Source organism: Cryptomeria japonica, chromosome 10 (genome assembly GCF_030272615.1).
Source record: "Cryptomeria japonica chromosome 10, Sugi_1.0, whole genome shotgun sequence".
NCBI classification, from domain to species: Eukaryota; Viridiplantae; Streptophyta; class Pinopsida; order Cupressales; family Cupressaceae; genus Cryptomeria; species Cryptomeria japonica.
Window position 1 is genome coordinate 115,719,484 of NC_081414.1, and position 21,198 is coordinate 115,740,681.

Below are 21,198 nucleotides of genomic sequence, written 5' to 3' on the forward strand. Positions count from 1 at the left end.
AAATTGCCTTACCAGTGCCTTTTGGTTTTGATCTTCATTAGCAGTACCAGAGCTTTGACCTTGTTCAAATCCAAGTCCACTGGACTCTCCATTCTGTCTTCGACTTTTCAATAACTCATCAAGTTTTGTTGAACTAACCTTGAATTTTTCTTTATACTCACTTGCAATAGTCAGATCATCTCTCAGAATTATCATTTGTCTTTCAAGTTCTTGTTCATTACTCTGGGATTGCACTAAATCAGTTCTCAACATATCATTTTCATGAACCAACCTAACACATTCTTTAAATTTGTCTTTCAGAGATATAGCAAGATTTTCTTCCTTCTTCTTCCGGTCTTCAATCTCCTTTGACATCCTCATAGTTAAGCCTTGCATTCATTCCTCATGACCATGTTCTCCTGACTCAGCTTCAGACATCTTTCATTAAGGGCATCTTTCTCATCATTATCCTGATTTTGCAAAAGTTCCTTCCTCCTAGCTTGAATAGATGACAACCTCTCTTGTAGGATAAGAATGAATTCCTGAGCAGAATTCAATTCATCTTGTAACTTCAAGTTCTTCATCCTTTCAACATCATAATCTTCAAGTGCTACCTCAAGTTGTCTTTCCAAACTCATATCCATGGATTCCAGATTCAGGATCTCCCTCAAGCTATTAAACTTCCTCAGAGGCACAAAGCTCTGATACCAATTGTTGGAATCCAAGAACACTGAGAGGAAGGGGGGGGGTAAATTAGTGTTCTACCAGAATGATCAATTTTAGCCTTATTAAAACATGCATTCACCGACCAGTATACCGGTACATATAAGATTGAAAGAAGTAAAGCAATCAATAAGACAATCAGACAAATGAATACCATAACACAGAGAATTATGCGTGGAAAAACTCAAAGAGGAAAAACCACAGTGGGATTTGTGACCCACAATATCAATCCACTGGCCATATGAAAAGATATTACAAAATATGGGGGCCTGCACTTGCAAGAAGGCTTATAGCCTAGAGCACACTACTCATCACAAAAGGAGTCTCACTGACTACATACAAATCTAGACTACAATCCGGAGAAATGAGTGAACTACAATAATAACATCTTCTATGCCTGAATACAGTTCCGGTTAAGCTCTGTCTGTTCCGGTTTTGAAACCCTAAACCCTTACCAGAATAACCTCTTACATAATCAACATTCCTCGCATTACAATTATCCATCTCACTCACATTACATCACATCTCATATCACAAAATGATCTAATCAACTGACCTATATACCCTTACAATCTTTTATGACTTATGTCGGCTTACATAGATAATTACAAAATGAGTATACAAGTCGGCTCAATAACATAAATACATAAATATCAAAATCAATTGCCGATGCTAGATCTCCCAAATGATGTCGACTTCCAATATCGGTATCTTGAATGTGAACCATGTCGACCTGCAATGTCGTTAACCAAAGAATTCCTCCCAACTGGTGAAGAGACTTGCCAGTGTCGATGTCGGTGAAGTGTCTGTCGGTAAACAACCAAACCAAAATATGAAGCTAGAACATGTTGCCATCAATGACAACATATTGAAACCAATCAAATGAGTGTCAACTGCCAACAAAGCACTCGCGGCTCTAATGAAAATAATCCAATATGAAGGACAAGATGTCTTGATTGTAGAGGTGAACAACTCAGTTGAATGTGTAGGTATGGCCTCATGGTGGATACCTTGTTGGAGGTCACTCAACATTAATGGATATTTGTACACGTGTGGTTCCCATTTAATGTGATACGTCTCCTTTTCATAGAAAGGAGGGGGAATTCCTCCATTAATGCATGTTTCCAAGGATATTTTAATTTATTTTATTATTATATTCCTAGTCTTCTAGTGCATGGGATTTGACAATCTCACTTCGTGCGATTTACAAACTAGTTGCTATAATAACATTTTAGAAAATTATAGTTTTCAAATATTTTAAGGAGAGGAGTCCATAGTGGAGTGGGGCTCACTAGTGGGGATATGGGAGAGGGACCAATAGGTGAGAGGGTCCAATACATGCTATGGTAGTTGAACAAAATGGGATCAATATTGGGGCCCTAAATATGTCATGTCAATGTTTATCTCCAAAAAAGTACCTCTAGAATTCAAAAAATAACAAATCATGTGATGCCACATAAATGCACAAGTAAACATGAGTTAGTGCATACCTTATTGTCTTACCACAATTTGGGACCATTTTGAACACCCTCACAAAAATGCATGTTGATGTGGCATCATATTTAATCTTGTGGACTTGAAAACGATTTTTTCAAGTAGGGGACTCGACAAGTCAATTGCTATACAAAATTGAGAATAATTTGAAATATCCATAGGACTTTGAAAAGCGCAAAGTTAGGGTACACACTTATAGGGTCATCTCCCCTAGTAGTTGGGCACAATAATCCTTTTAGTGGAGCAAAAAAAATGTCATCCCAATACTTATCTCAAAAATGATTTCAATAAATCTATAAAAGCAATCAGTTATATGCTACCACATCAATGCACAAATAAACATTACGTAGTGTACAACTATTGGTCTTACTTGTTTTTTGGACCATTTTGGACACCTCAACACATATTTGACCATGTGGACTTGAACCAAATTTTTTAAGTAGGGGACTTGACAAGTAAGCTACTATACAAAATTGAGAGTGATTGGAATTATCCATGCATAATATTTTGGGAGGTGTGAAGTTAAAGTGCTCCACTATAAGACCCTCTCTTATTGGAATTCAATCTTGCCATGTCAATTTTTTCTTGAGTCCCATATTTTTTGTGCATTTAGCCATATTTTAACCCTTATTGATAAATAATCTAATATATCTTGGATCCACCCCTATTTGCCAAAAGTTGCTAAAAATTTAAGAAATCCTGTTTTTGACATTTTTTTTTTCATTTTCCTTAAGTTTGGTATGTTGATAGATTTGCAAAATTGTCCAAGTTTTCTCAATATGCATACTTTTGTTCACCTTTACTTTCCTTTTTTCCTTATCAGGATGTTGGACTTTCATATCCTCTCATGCAACCTAAGTTTGATTCTCTTTACTCTTGTTGAGGCTAGTCAGACTTTTCCCTCCTCGAATACTCTTCCCATCTCCTAAAGTGACATAAATCAAAATGATGAAGTTTTTCTACCCATTGGTGTTGTCTTGCAAAGCTCAACAATTACGGTTTATAAATATTAATGACATCGTCAAAAATGGTCTAAGTGACCCTTGCAACATTCCTCCACCATGTTTTCTCAGCTCATCCTAGCTTCTAAGGTTTGAGGTTTATATATTTATAGGTTTTTATGTTTATAAAGATTGCTCATTTTGGGTTTTCATTGTATACAGTGAAAAATAGTCTAGGATTTTAATTTTTGATAATGTATCCATCATTAAAGCTACTCTCTAAGTTGCATAGAGATAGTTATTGTAACATGTGCTTGTAAATAGTTCTCTTTCACTTGTTTTTAGGGTTTTAGGGGTTTTGAGAGGTGATAAGACCTCTCCTTGTAAATTCTCTTCCACCACATTTATTTGTGCAATTGTAATGCATATTTGAGAAATATTTTAGAATTTTAATCTATTATGTCATTAGTAATAATCTTTCATTTCTTATGTTCAAATACTAATGAATTCATACAATGATTATTAAGTAGAACTATCTATCTTGCATAATATCTCTATTGTTCCTTATTGATTTTCATTTGCAATGGTTAGACATTACTTTGTTACCTAACAAGGCATTGATCACTAAAGATCTCAGCCTCCCACATCTTTTACCAATTTTATTAAAATAGAAGGAGAAAATTTGCATTTTGGACCTATTATTCTATGAAATAACTAGGGATGCATGTTAATTGAAATTTGAATTAACCTATGTTTAGTAAATCATGCACAATATTGTATACCTTGTTGTATGTTATATGCATTGGATATAAAAAAAATGTGAACCATAAATTTCTTTCATCTTACACATATGATGCAAGACATATAATCAACTATAATAGGTTGGATGCAACTAGTGTTGTCTCAACTTAGTCACAAGTTTTAGGGGTCAAGGGAACAACTATGTATAGTTGTTAACTCTTTGATATGTCAATTGATATGTTAAACTGCATCCTCTTGGGTTTAAGTTGAGATCAAAGAATAGGATTTTACCCACTCTCATAATTAGCTTTAAATCTTCTAAATGTATAGATAAGCATACTTTATCTCCTCAATGACAAAACCCTGACCTCGAAGGTGAAGAAAATCTATAGGATTTTGGACATCCCATTTTAGGTATTTCTCTTCATTTTAATATTTCAAGCTATCATTTTTATAATGTTAAAGTTACTTTTCAGGCAACTTAAATTTAATTATTAAATTATTTGTTTGTTTAATAAAGGGTTTTAATAGTCTATATTTCCCAACTATTACTTGCCCTCAAGAAATGTTGATTCAACTCTTTCTAATTGAACAATTTTACAAATATTGGGATCCCAAATCAATCTCTGATAATTGAAAATATCCCAATGAGGCCATTCCTTGAAAGTATCTTTGAAGTAGCATTCTCTTAGGTTACTTTCCTCCATATGTTTGTCATACATAGTTCTATGAGGTTTGACTATGTTCCTACAATATAGGGAAATCCTCACAACTTGTGTCATGCACAAAATTTTAGGAGCATAATTATCTCCTTCTAGCATTAGTATATCTCCCTATTCCCCTTATCAACAAAATCTTGATAAGCATATTACTACTTTAAAAAAAAAGAATTATTTTGTTGTTCAAAATTTACACTAGGAGCAAGATGAAGTGTTTCCTTTGTTGTAACAACTATCATCGAGTCTCCAAATTCTCTTGGTTTCTCTATACATTTAATTTCAATCTCATAACATTGGTTGAATGTGATCATATTTAAGTATGAATTATAGCTATCATTTGCTTTCCATTAGCCCAACAACCTTGTTGGTGAATTTTGATCAATTACTTTTCTATGCAATAACTAATATGGTGTTTATTTTCCAAAATGTGCCTCTCCTCCCGCTCTTTTTTATTATGAAAAATAGGAATATTATAGTTTTGTAGTGTTGATAGTCTTGGATGCCTGAAAAAAATGGTGTAGATAAAATCATCTTCGCTATTTTCAACAAAGACAAAAAAAAATTACTCTCCAACGAGTGCAATGGTGTAGACATTTGCTCCTTGATTTTTAGGTCTATGCTCACTAACCCCCTCTTTTAATACTTTGTCTGCAATCCAAATCATCACTCTTCCTCTTTCTGATGAAGGATTGCTAAGTGCAATCTGTATATGCTAGAATTGAAAACTTAAATATTGTAAAATAAAATAGATTCAACCACATAAAACCTAGTTCTACAATGAAATCTACCATACACCAATGAAGAACCTGATAGCACGCAAACAACAAATATAGAAAGATTATATATCATTCACATGCTCATAGGGTTTGATCGCCATTGTTTCTAATCTTCATTGATCTTGCTTGATATTGATTATGTTTGCTCTCAAATTTTGTGTGCACAAGAGCTTAATAGATAATGGATTGTGGTTGTGTATGCAATTCGACAGAGTGTAGGTTCTTATGCTTGAATTCTATATGGAAAGATAGGGAAAGGATCCTCTTTTATAGAGAGTAGGTACCTAGAAATGGAGGGTTGGGATTAAGAGGTGGAGGGATAGATGACTGACTCAGAATAGAGGGTAGGCATAGGAAATAGGAAAATATTAGAGAGGTGGTTAAAGGTGGATTAAGAGATGAATGAGAAGTGTCATGGAGAGAAAAAGATAATGAATTAATTAAATAAATAAAGATTTATTTGAAATATAGAAGAGGTGGGGCTAATTAAATAAATAAAAATATTTATTTAAATAGGGAAAGGCTAGAAGAGGATAAGTGAATTAATTAAATAGATAAAATTCTATTTAATTAATAGAAGGCTTAGGATAAAATAAATAAATAAATAAAATATTTATTTAATTAGGCTAGGACAATTTTAGGTGTCTACACAATCCAAAACGTTGATTCAAAAAGCATGCACAATTTATTGAGAAACACTTGCACATGCAATAAATTCTCATGATAGATAGGTGTTAGGAGCATATTCTTTTTATTATAATCCCATAAACTATTTTTTGGTGTCGTATAAACTTATGTGCACATGTGCAAGCTTTATGGGATAAAGTTGCCTTTAAAGAAAAATGTCCATCCATGAATACTACAATAATAAGATAGGGAATTCTATGCTATTATCATTTTCAAATAGGAGGTGCCTTCCTTGTATTCCTTGCATAACCTACAACCACTAAACCTTGTTATCATTCTCAACATTTTTCTTATGCTCTGAAACTATTATCAATTTGGAATTTCTTCTTGTCCAATTGTATGAGGATGATGCAATTATTAGCAATGATGTTATTAAACTTATTACAAACTCTACTCCTTGTATATCTTGAAATATGACCTAGATCTCACAGTTTTACGTACAAACATATTGAACATTTTTACCCTTCTTATGATGCTTAAATTCATGATGACAACAAATTTGAAATATGACCATTACTTTCATCTTAGGCTACAACCAAAGCACTCACCTCCCTTTCCTAAAATTGGAATTCCTGAGATATCCTCAACACTTCTATATTTAGGTTCAATTCAAATATTCTCCTAAAATGCATATTCATCTACAATGATACTTTGAAAATTAATCAAGGGCTCACCATTTGAAAGTTCAAAGGATAGTTCACAATTCAATGTACATCATCCTCCATCTTGAACTTTTCGTAACCAACAAATGATGCATTTTCCTCCTTAACTTCATCAATGTTTCACTAACACATGTAATCATTAGAAACCAAATAAACATGTTATACTATCAAAGGATTTTTACCTTTAACATGCATGACAATCCTTATGTTCTTGCTCAATGTGCTATACTAACCTTTCTCCTTCCTTAGCAACTTCTAATGTTCTAATTTTGACTTTTGGTCAGCTTTCTCTTCTTTCTCGTTTACCCTTCTGTTTTTGACGACTTCAAAAAAATTCGAAGTTTTTTCCAAAAGTAATATTGACTTTATTTTGTTAAAATTTGGGCTCTTTAAACACGCTTTTCCTTCTGCTTCTGGCGAAAACCATTCCATTTCCTTATATCTTGGAAATATTCTAATCTCTTTTATAAAAAAATTTGAAACATTTTCATTTTGTATACTTTTCATCACTGACAAACATATGATATGCATAAAATGTTAGTTTTAACCCTATAGGCTGGCTTTGATCAATTTTGTATTTCTTGATACAACTGAACAAGTAGTAAATTCTGCAATAGCTTTTTTAATAGGCTCACAAGATCGGTAATTTTGACAGCTTTATGATGTCTTAGAACTGATTTTTTTATTTTTTTAACAGATTTAGCATAAAATTGAAACTTGCATATTTTGATTGTCTATACCTCGATGTGAGTAAGGTGAAAACAAGTGGTAATTGAGACATTAATTAATCAACGGTAATGATTCGAATTATGGATTCGGATGACAACATCCGAGTGAGAACCTGTGGTATTGTGGATTTGTTTACATGAACAAGGTAAACACAGAATTGAAGGAAGCCAAAAAGTAATCTATTCAATTCGAAAATCCAACATATATCAGTTCATGAGATTCCAAGGGTCACCAAAACCCTTTGAAAATCGAAACCCAACAGTCACATCTGTTTATTTACATAATAATATCTAAAACTACGAAAATTTCAAAAAACTATATGAAATTTTGCCCTAACTTCAACTAGAGATAACTTTCTACTCAGGACTCGAAATTACGAACCGTTTAACTCCTTGGAAAGGTCTCCAAGAGTTGAAGGCGAAGTCCTGAAAGAATGTGTTGTTAAGGACTGGCCAAACTTTCAAGGGCTGAAAATGTTCGGAAGGCCTTCAAAAATGCCAATTACTAACATATAGAAAAAATATAAAAAATATAAAAATATATTTTTTTTCAATATTTCAAATTTGCTTCTGATCAGGTAAGCTGCACTTTTGTACAATGTATGTATGTAATGCAATTTTTTTTAATAATTAACCATATATTGGTGGTATTGTCATTTGGACTTATACATTTGAACTAATATGACAGTAAACTGCACATATGATCACAATTTGAATGATAAAACAATTATTCAATATACGAATGTAAGAATTATGACAAACAGTTTTCAACAAACGAAAAATAAACATTTCATAGAACAATTAATACTGAAAACACATTAAATAATTACCTGAGCAAAGAAGAATCTTTAATATTGATCTCATCTGATTAAACCTTTTCCAACAACAATGAATGGAAGATAATTTACAACAATGAGCATTGAGCTCTAGGCCATACCAACAAACTGATTGAATCCCTCTTCTGAAAACGGTATGGTTCTCTGATACAACTAAAAAATTAAATGATACAACAAACTACGATAGCCAAATAGGTATTTGCAACATAAGATCCAAGGAAATCTGCTTGATATAATATGTACAGCTAGGCTAAATGCCTTGAAGACTTCACCAAATCTGCCATATCATCTGACAAATCAGGACAATTCTAAACTAAGTATAAATTAAATATCTTATGCCTTTAAGGCTGCAGCTGGTCCATAATCATAAGCCTTTCCATCTAATATTTCTGTAATCTTAGAATTGATTTGGTGACTAAAAATATTGCTTATTTGATTCCTTAGAGGTCGGCTGCAAACAGCCTGTTAAAAGAGGTTGTCTCTATGAAAAAACTTTCCGAGTTTTGTATATCATAATTTATGTATAAATATATTTTAGAGACTGGATAGCCGTTTTTCTTGTGATAAAATTAACATGTTTACATTTTGATGTAAGATGGAACCTATTGATTTAGCTTTTCTAATAGTTAAAAGAAACATAACCAATAATTTTTTGATTGGTGAAACATAACCAATATTAAAAACTGTGATTAGTCTTAAATAACTCTTAAAATATTTGACTCCAAGGGTGTGAGTGAACTTGGGAATTTGATATGACAGCTATTCTTTGACTAAACAATATGGTATGACCTTCTTCAAAAGTCATAGAATGTACTATATAGTTTTCTCAATATTATTAAAAATATCCGAGTTGATCTTCCTGCACAAATGCAATTCCTTGATGGAGTCATCTTTAATTGCATAAGATGGTTTATTCTACAAATCCTGTCTAGAAAGCAACAAGGTTTTCAGCATTTGACAGAAAGATAAATACACATTTTTTATGAATATTTCTTATTTAACTTTGTATTAATAAAAACAAATACAAATGTTCAATCTTCAAGAAAGAGGTTTTTGACAGACAATAGTTGATTTTCTCAAACCCAACTCTTAATATTTATAATCTCATTTATTTTCTATTTTTAGCCCTCTAAAAGAAATACTTGCAAATTTAATTTAATTTAAATATTTCAAATTGTTCCTTTGTTTTAGTGATTTTTTAGAATTTTTTTAATAACACTTTATAATATCGAACTTCACAATTTAATAACAAAAAAATAAGCTACCTTTCTATAATAGTAAAATTACTTTTTTGAACAACTTATATTGACTTATTGAATTATTTTCTTAGTCCAAAGAAGAGGCGTGACACCTAATCGCTCGCGCACATACACACACATCATATATATATCATTACACTTTTGAACATCAATTTAATAAAAGAACCATTTAAAAATAGTGTTAATATATTTATTTATAAGTGCATAAAGTTTTGCATGAGAAATTAAAAATAAAATAAAATTGTACTTCTATATTATGCATAGTTTTCTTGCACATAAAGAAAGTTTAATATACAAGTTTGTACACAAATTTCAAACTCTTAATTTGGAAATCTTCAAGTGGATTTTTAATAAGGATAAATACAAACTAAAATAGGCCTTCTAGAAGGGTGTCTAAAAATAGTTGGTCTATAAGTAGATTTTTAAAACTTGGTTTCTCAAGATATGATTAACTTCTCAAAATTAATGATGGATGAAAATAATACAGGCTATAAATTTTGCTTGGGAAAACCAATCTTAGTGAATTGACTCTAATTTGTTCTTTAGGAGCTTGTGCAATCCACTATTTTATACTTGAATCTTATCTACAATGAAGGCAAATGTCAATACTTGGTCAACATTGGCAGTTCCTAAGAAACCTATTATTAGTGATCAACAAGAGATTATGGAAGTTATCTCTGATGGGGATGTGAGGAAGAAAACTTAGTTATGTTATACGAAGTGTTCTTTTTAGTCTTCACTTATTTTTATCTTGTTTTTCTTAAAATTTAACCCATCTTGGGCAATCAATGGCACTTTGTCTTCTATTTTTTAATAAACAACTTAATATTTGAAGGTGTGGGGATGTCTCCCAGAGACAAGAATGGACTTCTAACATATTTTTCTCTTGAAAAATTTGCAATCAAGTCATGAGGGACACCCCAAGAATGGGAATGCACTTTTATTCTATTTTATATTTGACAATAAGTCCATCGATTTGTAGGATAACTTACACTTTTCATTTATTTTCCATTGACAAATTGACAATAGGAGCCTCATGAAAACCTTTAGGTATTATCTTGCATATTTTGGTCTAATTTCACTTCCACAATTTGACAATTTGAGGTCCATGACCCTTGAGAACCCATTTGCACTTTTTGGTCTAATTTCACTTTGACAATGTGGCTATGGGAGTTCAATGGTGCCTTTGGACACTCATTTACACTTTTGTTATCTCTTGATGTTGACAAAGTGGCAATCACATCTTCATGGGCACCCTTAGCCACTCATTTGCACTCTTTTATGTTTTGAATTTGGCAGAGGAACAATCAAGTCATGTAATGCATGGCTACCCACTGATATGTTACATTGTCGCTTTTTGGTTCTAATTTTAAGTTGACATTATTGACATATCGATGGTGTCTACATAGTGTATAAAATGTCCTTGATGATTTGAATTGTGACACACACCCTTTTTGACAGTATGAAAATATTTTCAATTTTTGAACACTCATGCTTGCCAAATATTCAAAAAACTTCTTAAAGTAACATTCTACAAAATGTGTGCCATGCTCTTTATCATCACTAACATAAAAGTGATATTCTTTCTTAGTGAATCGTTCTTCAAATTTACTTTCAACACCCTCCAATTCCAATTGTGCATGTCGATAACACACATGCACTATAATAATGACCTAATCAGAATAGTTATTTTATGTTTGAATATCTTTTTTTATGGATAAAAACAAATTTTTTTGCAAAGTTGACTATTGATAAAATTATTCTAGATGGGAAAGTATCTCTTAACAACTGAATCTATTTTTCTTGCCATTTAGAAAAAAGAAATTATGTATGTATAGTTCTATCAATTTACAAAACAATTCATAAATTTTTCAATAGGTACCTCTTCTACATAATCTAAATTTATGGATTGTTTCCCGATTTTTCTTTCAGACTTTATGTATTTATAACTCTTGCAATTTACCATCTTTCTCATAAAAGTAACTTCATTTCCCAGTGACATTTTAGCCAAATTTTCACATGTTTCACAAAGTGCCATTATGCATTTAATTGGACCGTCTACATCATCATTTGATTTATCGCATAAGATGGATGCTATGAATTGAATTACCTTCTTATGAGATGCATTTTAAATACTATCACTTTCTTCTCTAATAATTTGAAACACTTGATAGTAAAGATCAAATTCAATATGATAACAACAACAAGATTCAAAAACCTTATTTGACTTCACATAATATGACCTTAACATTTTAAACATTATTTTTCCAATCTATATATGAGAATTTGAATTACAAAACATCACATAAATCTCATGTCAAATGTTATGTCTAACCAAAGTATTTATGTAGCTATAGGTATTAGGCCCAATCCTATATTTTATAACATCTCTTCTATTTGATGAAGGGTGAGTATGATTGTGCTAAAAACTTGAGATCAACTTTCTAACACCATCTTCAATCTTGTTAGAATGAGGATCCCTACACAACATTGCCAATTATCTTTTATAGTACTATTATCTAAAACCTTTCTCCTTTTTACATATCTTGTTAGTGTCTTTCTACTTAAGCCATTTTTTGTTAATGAAAGCAAAGAGATCTATCATTTTCTTGGCATTTGTGGACTTACAATAGATGAAAACATCACTCTTTTGCAAATGATTTTATCCACTAATCAATAATGTTTGCCAATGGAAACAAAACCTCAAGTTTTAATTTTTCAACAATATCTTTTTCTAGGCGTCTTTTCCTATTTTTTGTGAAATATGCACCCAACAATTGTAATGACTCTTTTAGCTCATAAAAAAAGAAGTATATTTGATAATACTTGGTCTTGACCAAGTGTACCACGATTTTTGAAATAAGTCTCAAGTATATCCTTTGTAGTTATATTCAATTATCTCTTACTAGTTTGACTCAGTTGTTCAACATAAAATTTCAAGTTCAATTTCTCTATATTTTTTACAAGTATTTTTGTAAAAAAAAATTCTCTTCACCTCTTTAATTAGGTTAATATTTATATCCATGATAGAAGTAAGTGATCCCAATCCCTCTTTAACATAAAAGTGTGGATGGGCTTTGTCTTTGACATCCAATGTTTGTGCTTGAGCCTCCTCCCCACATAATTATGTATTCTTCAACCTCCTTTACTCCAATATTTACATTAGACTCTACTTCTACTTCATTTTCTATATGTTTTTTATTAAAATAGAAGCGTTAACTAGGGCACCAACCCTTAACATAGTCAGAGACTATCAAAAAGATAAAACAAACCAAGGGAGCAAGCCCCTTTACAACAAAGTCAGATCAAAAAACAAACTAGACCCAACTCAAGGAGGGCAAGAGACACCCAAGCCTTGAGAGGGAGAGGTTAGGACAAGGAGGGAGGACCTCCCCTTCCGCCTATGACGAACCATAGTCCAGGCGATACAATCATTAGGACCAAGAGAGAGATCAGGTGGAAGTGATTCAATAGAGTTGTGATCAGAAGTAGCTGTAGAGTGTTGCTGTAGAACCGCAACAAGAAGCTGAGAAACAAAGGCAGATTGTTGCAGGGGTGCAGAAATATGTTGTCAAAGAAGAGAAACACCAGAACCAGGCTCAATAGTAGTAGAACAAGACCGCTGAACAACAGTGAGAGGATCAATCGAAGGTTCAGCAGCAGTGAGAGGTTCTTCATCACAGGAGGAAACGTCACCCTCACTAGAGGAACAAGTAGAATCCAATGCATTGATAGTCAAATGTTCAATAGTGGCATCTTTCCACCAAGTAGCAACACCCTTATGGCGAGGAAGAAAATATTCTGAAGCAAGATGCCCCATTGAGAAGCATTTTCGACAATGGAAGGGAAGGCCCTCATAATCCAATAGCTAAGACCAAGGCCTATCCTCAACCATAAGAACAACATCCTTGGGGAGAGGCGAGGAGATGTCGATGTTGACTAACAAGTGAGAAAAGATAGAGTGCCCCATAGAAGATGTGGCCTCATCCACCTTCAAGAAATGACCAATGGAGTTGCCAATGGCCTCGTAGAAAGAGAGTTCCCAAAATGGAGAGGGAGATTAGGGAGGCAAACCCATATTGGACACATAGACAATGATTCAGTAAGGGGATTAAAAGAGGTTGTCCAGGGCTTGACAGAAAGAGAGTGATCTCCCCAAGCTCGTACTTTTTCCAAAACCAAGTTTCTATCCAAGGTAGAAGTAAAGGATGCAATAAAAAAACCCTTCCCACAAGGAAAGAGCTCAATGCTATGGGAATCAGAGGTTTCCAAGAGTTACTCACCCAACTATGGAGGTATGGAAGAGAGGGCCAAAGCCCAGAAAATCTGCACACCAAAGCATTACACTGATAGAAGTCAATATTGTCCACAACATCCTGGCCACAAACCACCATAGGGGAAGATTTGGCATAGGGAAGGGGACGAACCCCCTTAATAGTAGAAGTCCTAGCCGCACGAGAATAACTTCTTCCACCAGAAAGTGGAGGAGGTCTGGGAGCATCCACAACCTTGCCAGCAAAAGCAGTAGCCCCTACACATTTCATGTATAAAAGAAGAATTTAGAATATTTAAATAAGGGAAACATCATGGATATATACATGTAAAGTTCTAATTTTCAAAATATGGATACATTTAAAAGTTTTTTAATGTATTTCAATTTATTCAAAATCATTCTCTACTATAATCTAGATTGAGCATATATATATAGAAAATTAATTTTTTGCATTTATGGGCTCAAACCACTATAAAATTTTAAACATGTCACATAAATTTTTTCTAATGTATGTAAATTACTTTCCTCCTATCTATATATAATGCACTCAAGTATAGAGTTAGCATAAATAATAGATGCATGCTAGTTTGAGGTGACTTTGTCATTACATTTAAAATTATTTTAAATTTAAATAGATATAACTTAGAATCTATGTACATACTAATCAATTCCATGTAGGAGGAAAATAAAATGTAGCATACACTTGCACAAATGATTTAGAAAAAAATATCAAGAATGCACAGATGATGCAAGACAACATAATATTTAATTTTAAATGTAGAGTGCATAATTATCTAGATTTAAAAATAAAAAAATATAATGTGCATATATCATGATCTAATTAACTAAAAGGATCCATTATATCTAAATTAAAATTTATAGATTAATGTGTACTTGTTATTTGGTAGGAGGAACTAGGAGTTTAAAGATATGTATGTTGAACTTCATGTATAATCAACCCTAATTTCAAGACTTGTAATATATAAATATAAAAGAAAAGAAAAATGAATAAGTAGGAAGTTTGAAAATGAATTTGATGATTTAAATTTACTCTAATACTATGTTGAATGCACAAATTAATAAAAAAGGGAGATGTCATAGGTCTCATTATTAGATTAATTTTCTACAATGATATAAAGAGGGATCTAATGGAAACATTAGAAAAAATTGATAATAAATGTCAAAAGAATTCTAGAAATACTTTCAACTATAGGTTATTCCTTCCTTAAGAATTTGGCACATGTACATGATCTATTATAATTATGAAATTTAATATTATCATGATGGATAACTCAAAGAGTGGAAATAGTATTTCCAATGCATACTTGGAATGGCCTAATCTATATTTGAAGGTTGGAAGGTTTGTTGAACCATGTTCCATTATTCCCTTTAATATATATGTTGTGGCATATTGAGTCTTCATATACTTCAATGTTCCTTGTGCCTAATTAATATATTTGATCAAAGATGCAAACTTAAAAACTTGTGACTTGTGATTTTTAAAGTATATCTTGTGATATGTCTTTTATCTTTGCATATGATTATTCTCTAAGATTGTATGAATTCTTTTTTGTCACACGGTTATGTAGGAAATGTTTGATTAACTTGTATGATTGTTCTAATAAAATGTTTCAATACTCAATAAGTTGTTTTATTTGGTTTGAGACATGAACAGTGAATGTGGAATTAGACATGAACAACGAATGTGGAGCACCCTTTGAGTCAAATGTGGAAGACATGCAACCTAAACTAGATTTATTTGTTCTCCTTACTTTGTTTAAATCATTAGATAGAAATGTAAACAATTCAATTAAACAATAACTAGATAAAAGTTGTTTCCGCAAAGTTATCAAATTAAATTATTATACAAATATATTGCATTTATATTGATGTGATCTTTTAATTTAAGGAATTCTAAATACAATGTATATGCATCATTTCATGTATGGCTTTTAACAAAATGATTTTTCAAAAAGGAAAATTAAATATAGTATAAATTATTGCAAAATTATTATATTTTGGAGAATATCTTTCAAGAATTACAAATTCTCATCAATCTACAAATATTATTGAGATCTCAAGAAGCAATAGCCCCTAATTCTACCAAGTCATGTCCATCAATTAATTAGAATGGATTTCTTAAAATAGTATTTAGGATTTTGCAAGTAATATTTCACAGAATTGCCTTTTTCAATTGTAGATTAAGTGCATGAAATTCAATCAATTGAAACAAAAGTAAATGAATTTTATGCTATTTGTAAAAAAAATTATATTATGAAAAATACAAATTGATATATCATATGAACGAAATATTACTGATTACATTTTAAAACTACTTGAAAAATGTGTAACGAAAGTTTATTTCAAAACTATATATTACGAACACAAAATTAAATAATTGCTAATTAGTCTGTCCACGACGTACGCTGGATGTTTACATTAACCACAAGGTTATAAGATGACATAGTGCATATACTACATTACATTCACCATGAAGAATTACGTGATACCGTAATTTGAATTGGACTCTTTTAAACGTCTAGATGTTCATCCCCATTTATAAACAGTTCAAATTGGCTATTGTAATCATCAATCCATTTATGGATGATCATGATCTCTTTTAGTCTTTGTTCTTTCAGCCACACTGGATCTTTACTGGCTCTTGCTGCAATATCTTCACAATGCGTTCCTGCATGGCGTTCAATTAATTATAAGATTAAAAAACTCTTTCTACTTGCTTAGGTATCATGGCAAGGACCAAGAAAAACAAATCTGAACCAACTTACCCTCTTCGGTGACGATGGCTACAATGCTTTCAGATAAATTGAACAAGACACTGAAATTCCATTCACAAAAATGCTCAAATAATTTAATTAATAATAAAACATTTTGATGATGGAATAATAAAGACGAGTTCTCTAACATTTTGAACATTTTGATGATGGATGGATCAAGAGTGTGAAATTTTGATGATAAACAATAAGAAACATTATGAAAACTGATATCTGAATATGAAATTTCAAAGGATAGTCACTCACCCTCCACTGCTATATGGATCTCTTAAGCCGTTGGAGAAAATGATATTGCTTCCAAAATCTTTCAATACTTTTTTAATGTCCTGCATGTCAATTGTAACCAAGATATACAAATCAATCCAAACCACATTGTGACGTCTGTTTAACTGTAATTAAAACTTGATTAAGATATATAAGACTTAACATTTTTCGACAAAATTTGGTAGTATATTGAAAGCTACATACATGTCCTCCGAATTCAGTTGTTGCCCAGTGTTGGCGTGGCATGACTCCGTACGTAAGGTAGCAATCCCTTGAGTAGGACTCGATATCAAAGTAGGAGGGCCGTAACATTGTGGTGCCAGGAGGATTGCTTATTGGCAACACCATTTCAGTGCAAGTCTGTGAGTGTGGATTAAGAAAAGCTGTTAGACAATGACAAGACTAATTTCACTTTCTTCTTTTAAAAGAAATAATGATTAGGAGATACCTGCCAGTGCCATCCGGGATAACTGATTGGACTCAAATCCAAGCATGGTCTGGCTAAATGTGATAATTTTGCTGCAGCAGCTATTCTGCTAACAGTGTCTGCATCTTCCGGTAGGCTGTTGATGGCTTCGCAGATCTGCAGTAAGCACCGGCTATATCATAGAACTAAATTGATTATAAGCAATAAAATGGGCTTTGGCGAGAAGGTTTGGATAGTGTATTTTACTTCTTCAACTTGTTGAAAATTGTACTGTGCTGCAGTCTCGTACATGTATTCAAGCACATCGTACAGGGCACCCATATCCGTAATATTTCTGTGGTAGGAATACCCGGTCAAGAGATTTTTATCACAAGTATGCTTAACATAGGTATTAAAGTTAGGGTTACTTACTCGCAAGTGTTGAATAGTTTGCTTAGGTTTAGCAGGGCTTGAGGGATAGATGCAATTTTGTCCATCATATCCCATGATTCATTAATTCTTCTGCAGCAGATCTCGCTTGCATTCTGTACCATACTTTCAAATGTCAAATTCAATGATAGTAAAGGTGAGATTAAGGTGAAAGAGATGAATGAACATACTCTGAAATCTTTGGTGACAACACTGCCATAACCATAAGTTGGAGTTATGTCGTCGAAGTAAAGGATAGGTGCAGATGATGCGAAGGCCCCAATTGTTAGATGTGGATACTTTAGGCGAAACCATGCAGCTAGCACTGCAACAATATCATTTCAATGGTTTAATCCCACTTACTTACGTTCAGTTTCAACAGAGAATATAAAAAATCTTACTTACTTCCACCATAGGATGCACCAAACACTACAACTGGACAATTCTCAGCGTTTAATGTTTTCTTCAAATCGACAATGACGGTCGCATAATCGGCCAAGGCCTGCGTGGATGTGAAATAACCCATTGTGCTCGAATTTGCATACGCCTCCTTCCTTCCCCCGAATGGCATTGACGTCCCATAATAACGGTGCTACACACCTTACCACAATTAGCCCTCTAATATTAAACATACATATATATTGAAGAAAAAAGTACTGTACTTACAATACTTGTTCTCCAATATAACTCGCACAGAATATACAATTATATGAGAAATCTTGTAAAATTACCTCTATGTAGACCACTAGAGCTTTGAAATTAGGAGCCTGATCAACGAGGATGCCTGTGTCTAAATCTGACGTAATGCTAGATTCCTCACCCAACCATACAAATATGGGAGAATTGTTCTGAGCGCCACCCCAATTTGACTTGTCTATGAAATATCTCTGGGGAAAGGTTTGATAGCTCTCTGGTGTGTACCCAAAATGGTCTAGAATTTGGGTATAGTTGTATGCCTCGTATGAAGACACACTTATATTTGAATCATAAGAATTAGTGATTCGAAATCTCTTTAACTTCTCAAGATAAGTACCACGCAGTCGGTTATTCCTGAGCATCCCACTTTGCCCACCATGAAGTCCCAAAGCACAGCCTCCATCCAAAATGCTGCCAATCACAAGTAGAATTGTACACAGCAATCCAAAATTCAATGCGTGGAATTCCATTTGGTATTCCTCTGCACTGAAAACAAAACACATACAGAGAAATAGAACAAAACCAATTTAGAGTTGGCAAATTTTACACGACTGTTCTTCTAACATTGTTTACTGTTACACGGCTCATGATGATGGAGGGTTGGGAGGTCCAATCAGATATTATTTCTTTGTAGTTGATTAGGTCTGAAGTTTGGAATATATCTTAGAAAATAGTAACATGTAATATTTTTTTCACATTTTATTGGTTGATTTTGGAAGAAGAGAATTTTTAATCTATTTTTATTCGTTTTATTATATTATTTTTTCATTGTTTTTATATTTAATAAAATTTAAATTTATCCCAGAATGTTGTGTTTTTTAATCAATGTCATTTTTTTATTAATCTTGATGTAATTGAATTGACATAATTTTAATGAGATGGAAACAATTAACAAAAATGTGACAAATTCAATTCTATTAAGAATTTTTGATTATTTTTTAAACTTCATTTCTAATGATCATTATAAATACAGGCAGCAACAATTAATTCAAACTCTTTAATCATTCCACTCTAAATATTTTGACAAATTTTGATCTAAAGATTATAGAAGTCATAATCATGTATCTCATCTAATTAAATATTATTTTTGTATAATAATACAATTTTGTGTTTTTCTAGAGAGAGATAAGAAACCCTTGACTCTATTGAAAAAAGAGAGGCAAAATTTCCAATCGTTTAAATATTTTTCACCAAAGTCAACTACTTTAGGACCTTGCTTTTTCAATTACACATAATAAATGGTAGACTTGACCAATAAAATCACTACGATGAAATTTGGTTTCACTATTTTATAGTAATGATGGACTATACAAGAGAGGTTTCTAAATGGAAAATTAGACTTCTCTAATTGCATTTTATCGTGGATTTGTACCTCTAGCATCTTTGATACAAAGGAAGACTTAGTTCTAAGTGAAAACTTTGTGAAAATAGAGTCATGGTATAACAAGAAGTGGAGATACAAGTAGTAATTTCCACATTTTTGTTTTTTTCTTAAGAGGGTGGAATTGATGATCTCAACACTTGTAAAGCATGGCCGATGAAGCCCTACCAATCACTTGTAGTGTTTCTAGTTATTTCATGAATTGCACTACTTCTAGATTAATTATTGTTTGTTTGATAATATAAATTTATGGATTCTCATGCTTTGAATAGTGTTGGTGTTGAGCCTGAGTTGCATGTTCACTTATTCAATCACGGAAGTTGAAGGGAAATCATCCCTTAATCCAACATCCATCTTGCCTCCTATGCCTAAAATCAATTCCCCTCATGATTCCCATGATGAGGATGACCCTACAACTCAAGTCTTTAACGAACAAGTGAAGAAGATAGACAAGGAATTAGAAGGATTTCAACAATTTGTGAGTACAAAACATTTGGTTGGAGAGGTCATCCCTCTTATTGAGAGTCTAAGGATATTGATATAGAATGACTCGCATGGTGGAATATTTTGTATAGCATAGCTTACATAATGGATGAAAACACTATGAACATAACTAGTTGCATAGAAGTGCTTGGATATATGCTTGATTAAATGAAAATGGAGGCGTAGATGTCAATGCCCATGATGGTACCTTCTATTCCTACATTCACTTATTCTATAATGTTACTACTACACAAAATGGTAATGCCACTCATGTTATTCGTTGGCCTAATCCTATTAATTATTATGCTTATGTTCTACCATCCTTCCCTCTCCCCTTAACTTCTCAAAGTATCCATCATACCATTAATCTATCATCTTCACCTCTCACCTACCATTAATGTCCCATCATCTATCACTAATTCTAATCCACCTTCATATTCTAAATTTTCACAAATCAATTCACCTATTTATTCTATCATTAACCAACTTGTGCAAAATATGTCTTTATTACAAAAATATTTAGCCAACAGAAGCCAAACCCAATCTCAACCAACCCTTCCATCATATTGCACAAGTAGTCCACTTTTATATAATATTTGAAAGGAGACCCTAGCACTCACGTAGCAGATTTTACCATTGAATTTGTGCTGCTAAAAATGTCATTAAATGAAAGCAAGCATACACATAGATGAGACAATATAAATCAAATTATGAAGCAAATTGAAAGATAAACAAAAAGCAAACCAAAACCTCCTTTGAGATGTCCCATCTTCCTCTATTCTTGAGGACCTTGAAGGTGTTGGATTGTTGGCTCTCAGTGGAGCAATGGCCTCCAAAGTGGCAACTCAAGAGTTGAGTAGCTACTTCATGACTGATTGTGCAAATGATATGAGATGCATGATTAATCTAAAATGCCAATTATACTAGAT

General features: G+C 32.5%; 1 protein-coding gene across 1 annotated transcript; it reads right to left on the reverse strand.

The window, feature by feature from the left end:
• Positions 1 to 16,154: 16,154 nt before the first annotated feature.
• LOC131072545 (uncharacterized) lies at positions 16,155 to 18,962 on the reverse strand. Its single transcript, XM_058008718.2, has 10 exons — positions 18,441 to 18,962; positions 18,115 to 18,301; positions 17,901 to 18,034; positions 17,713 to 17,825; positions 17,548 to 17,635; positions 17,323 to 17,457; positions 17,079 to 17,234; positions 16,857 to 16,936; positions 16,605 to 16,654; positions 16,155 to 16,507 (listed from the first exon to the last, which is right to left on the reverse strand). The coding sequence occupies exons 1-10, from the start codon at positions 18,906 to 18,908 to the stop codon at positions 16,350 to 16,352; spliced, it is 1,569 nt and encodes a 522-aa protein (XP_057864701.1). The 5' UTR covers positions 18,909 to 18,962; the 3' UTR covers positions 16,155 to 16,349.
• Positions 18,963 to 21,198: the final 2,236 nt, after the last annotated feature.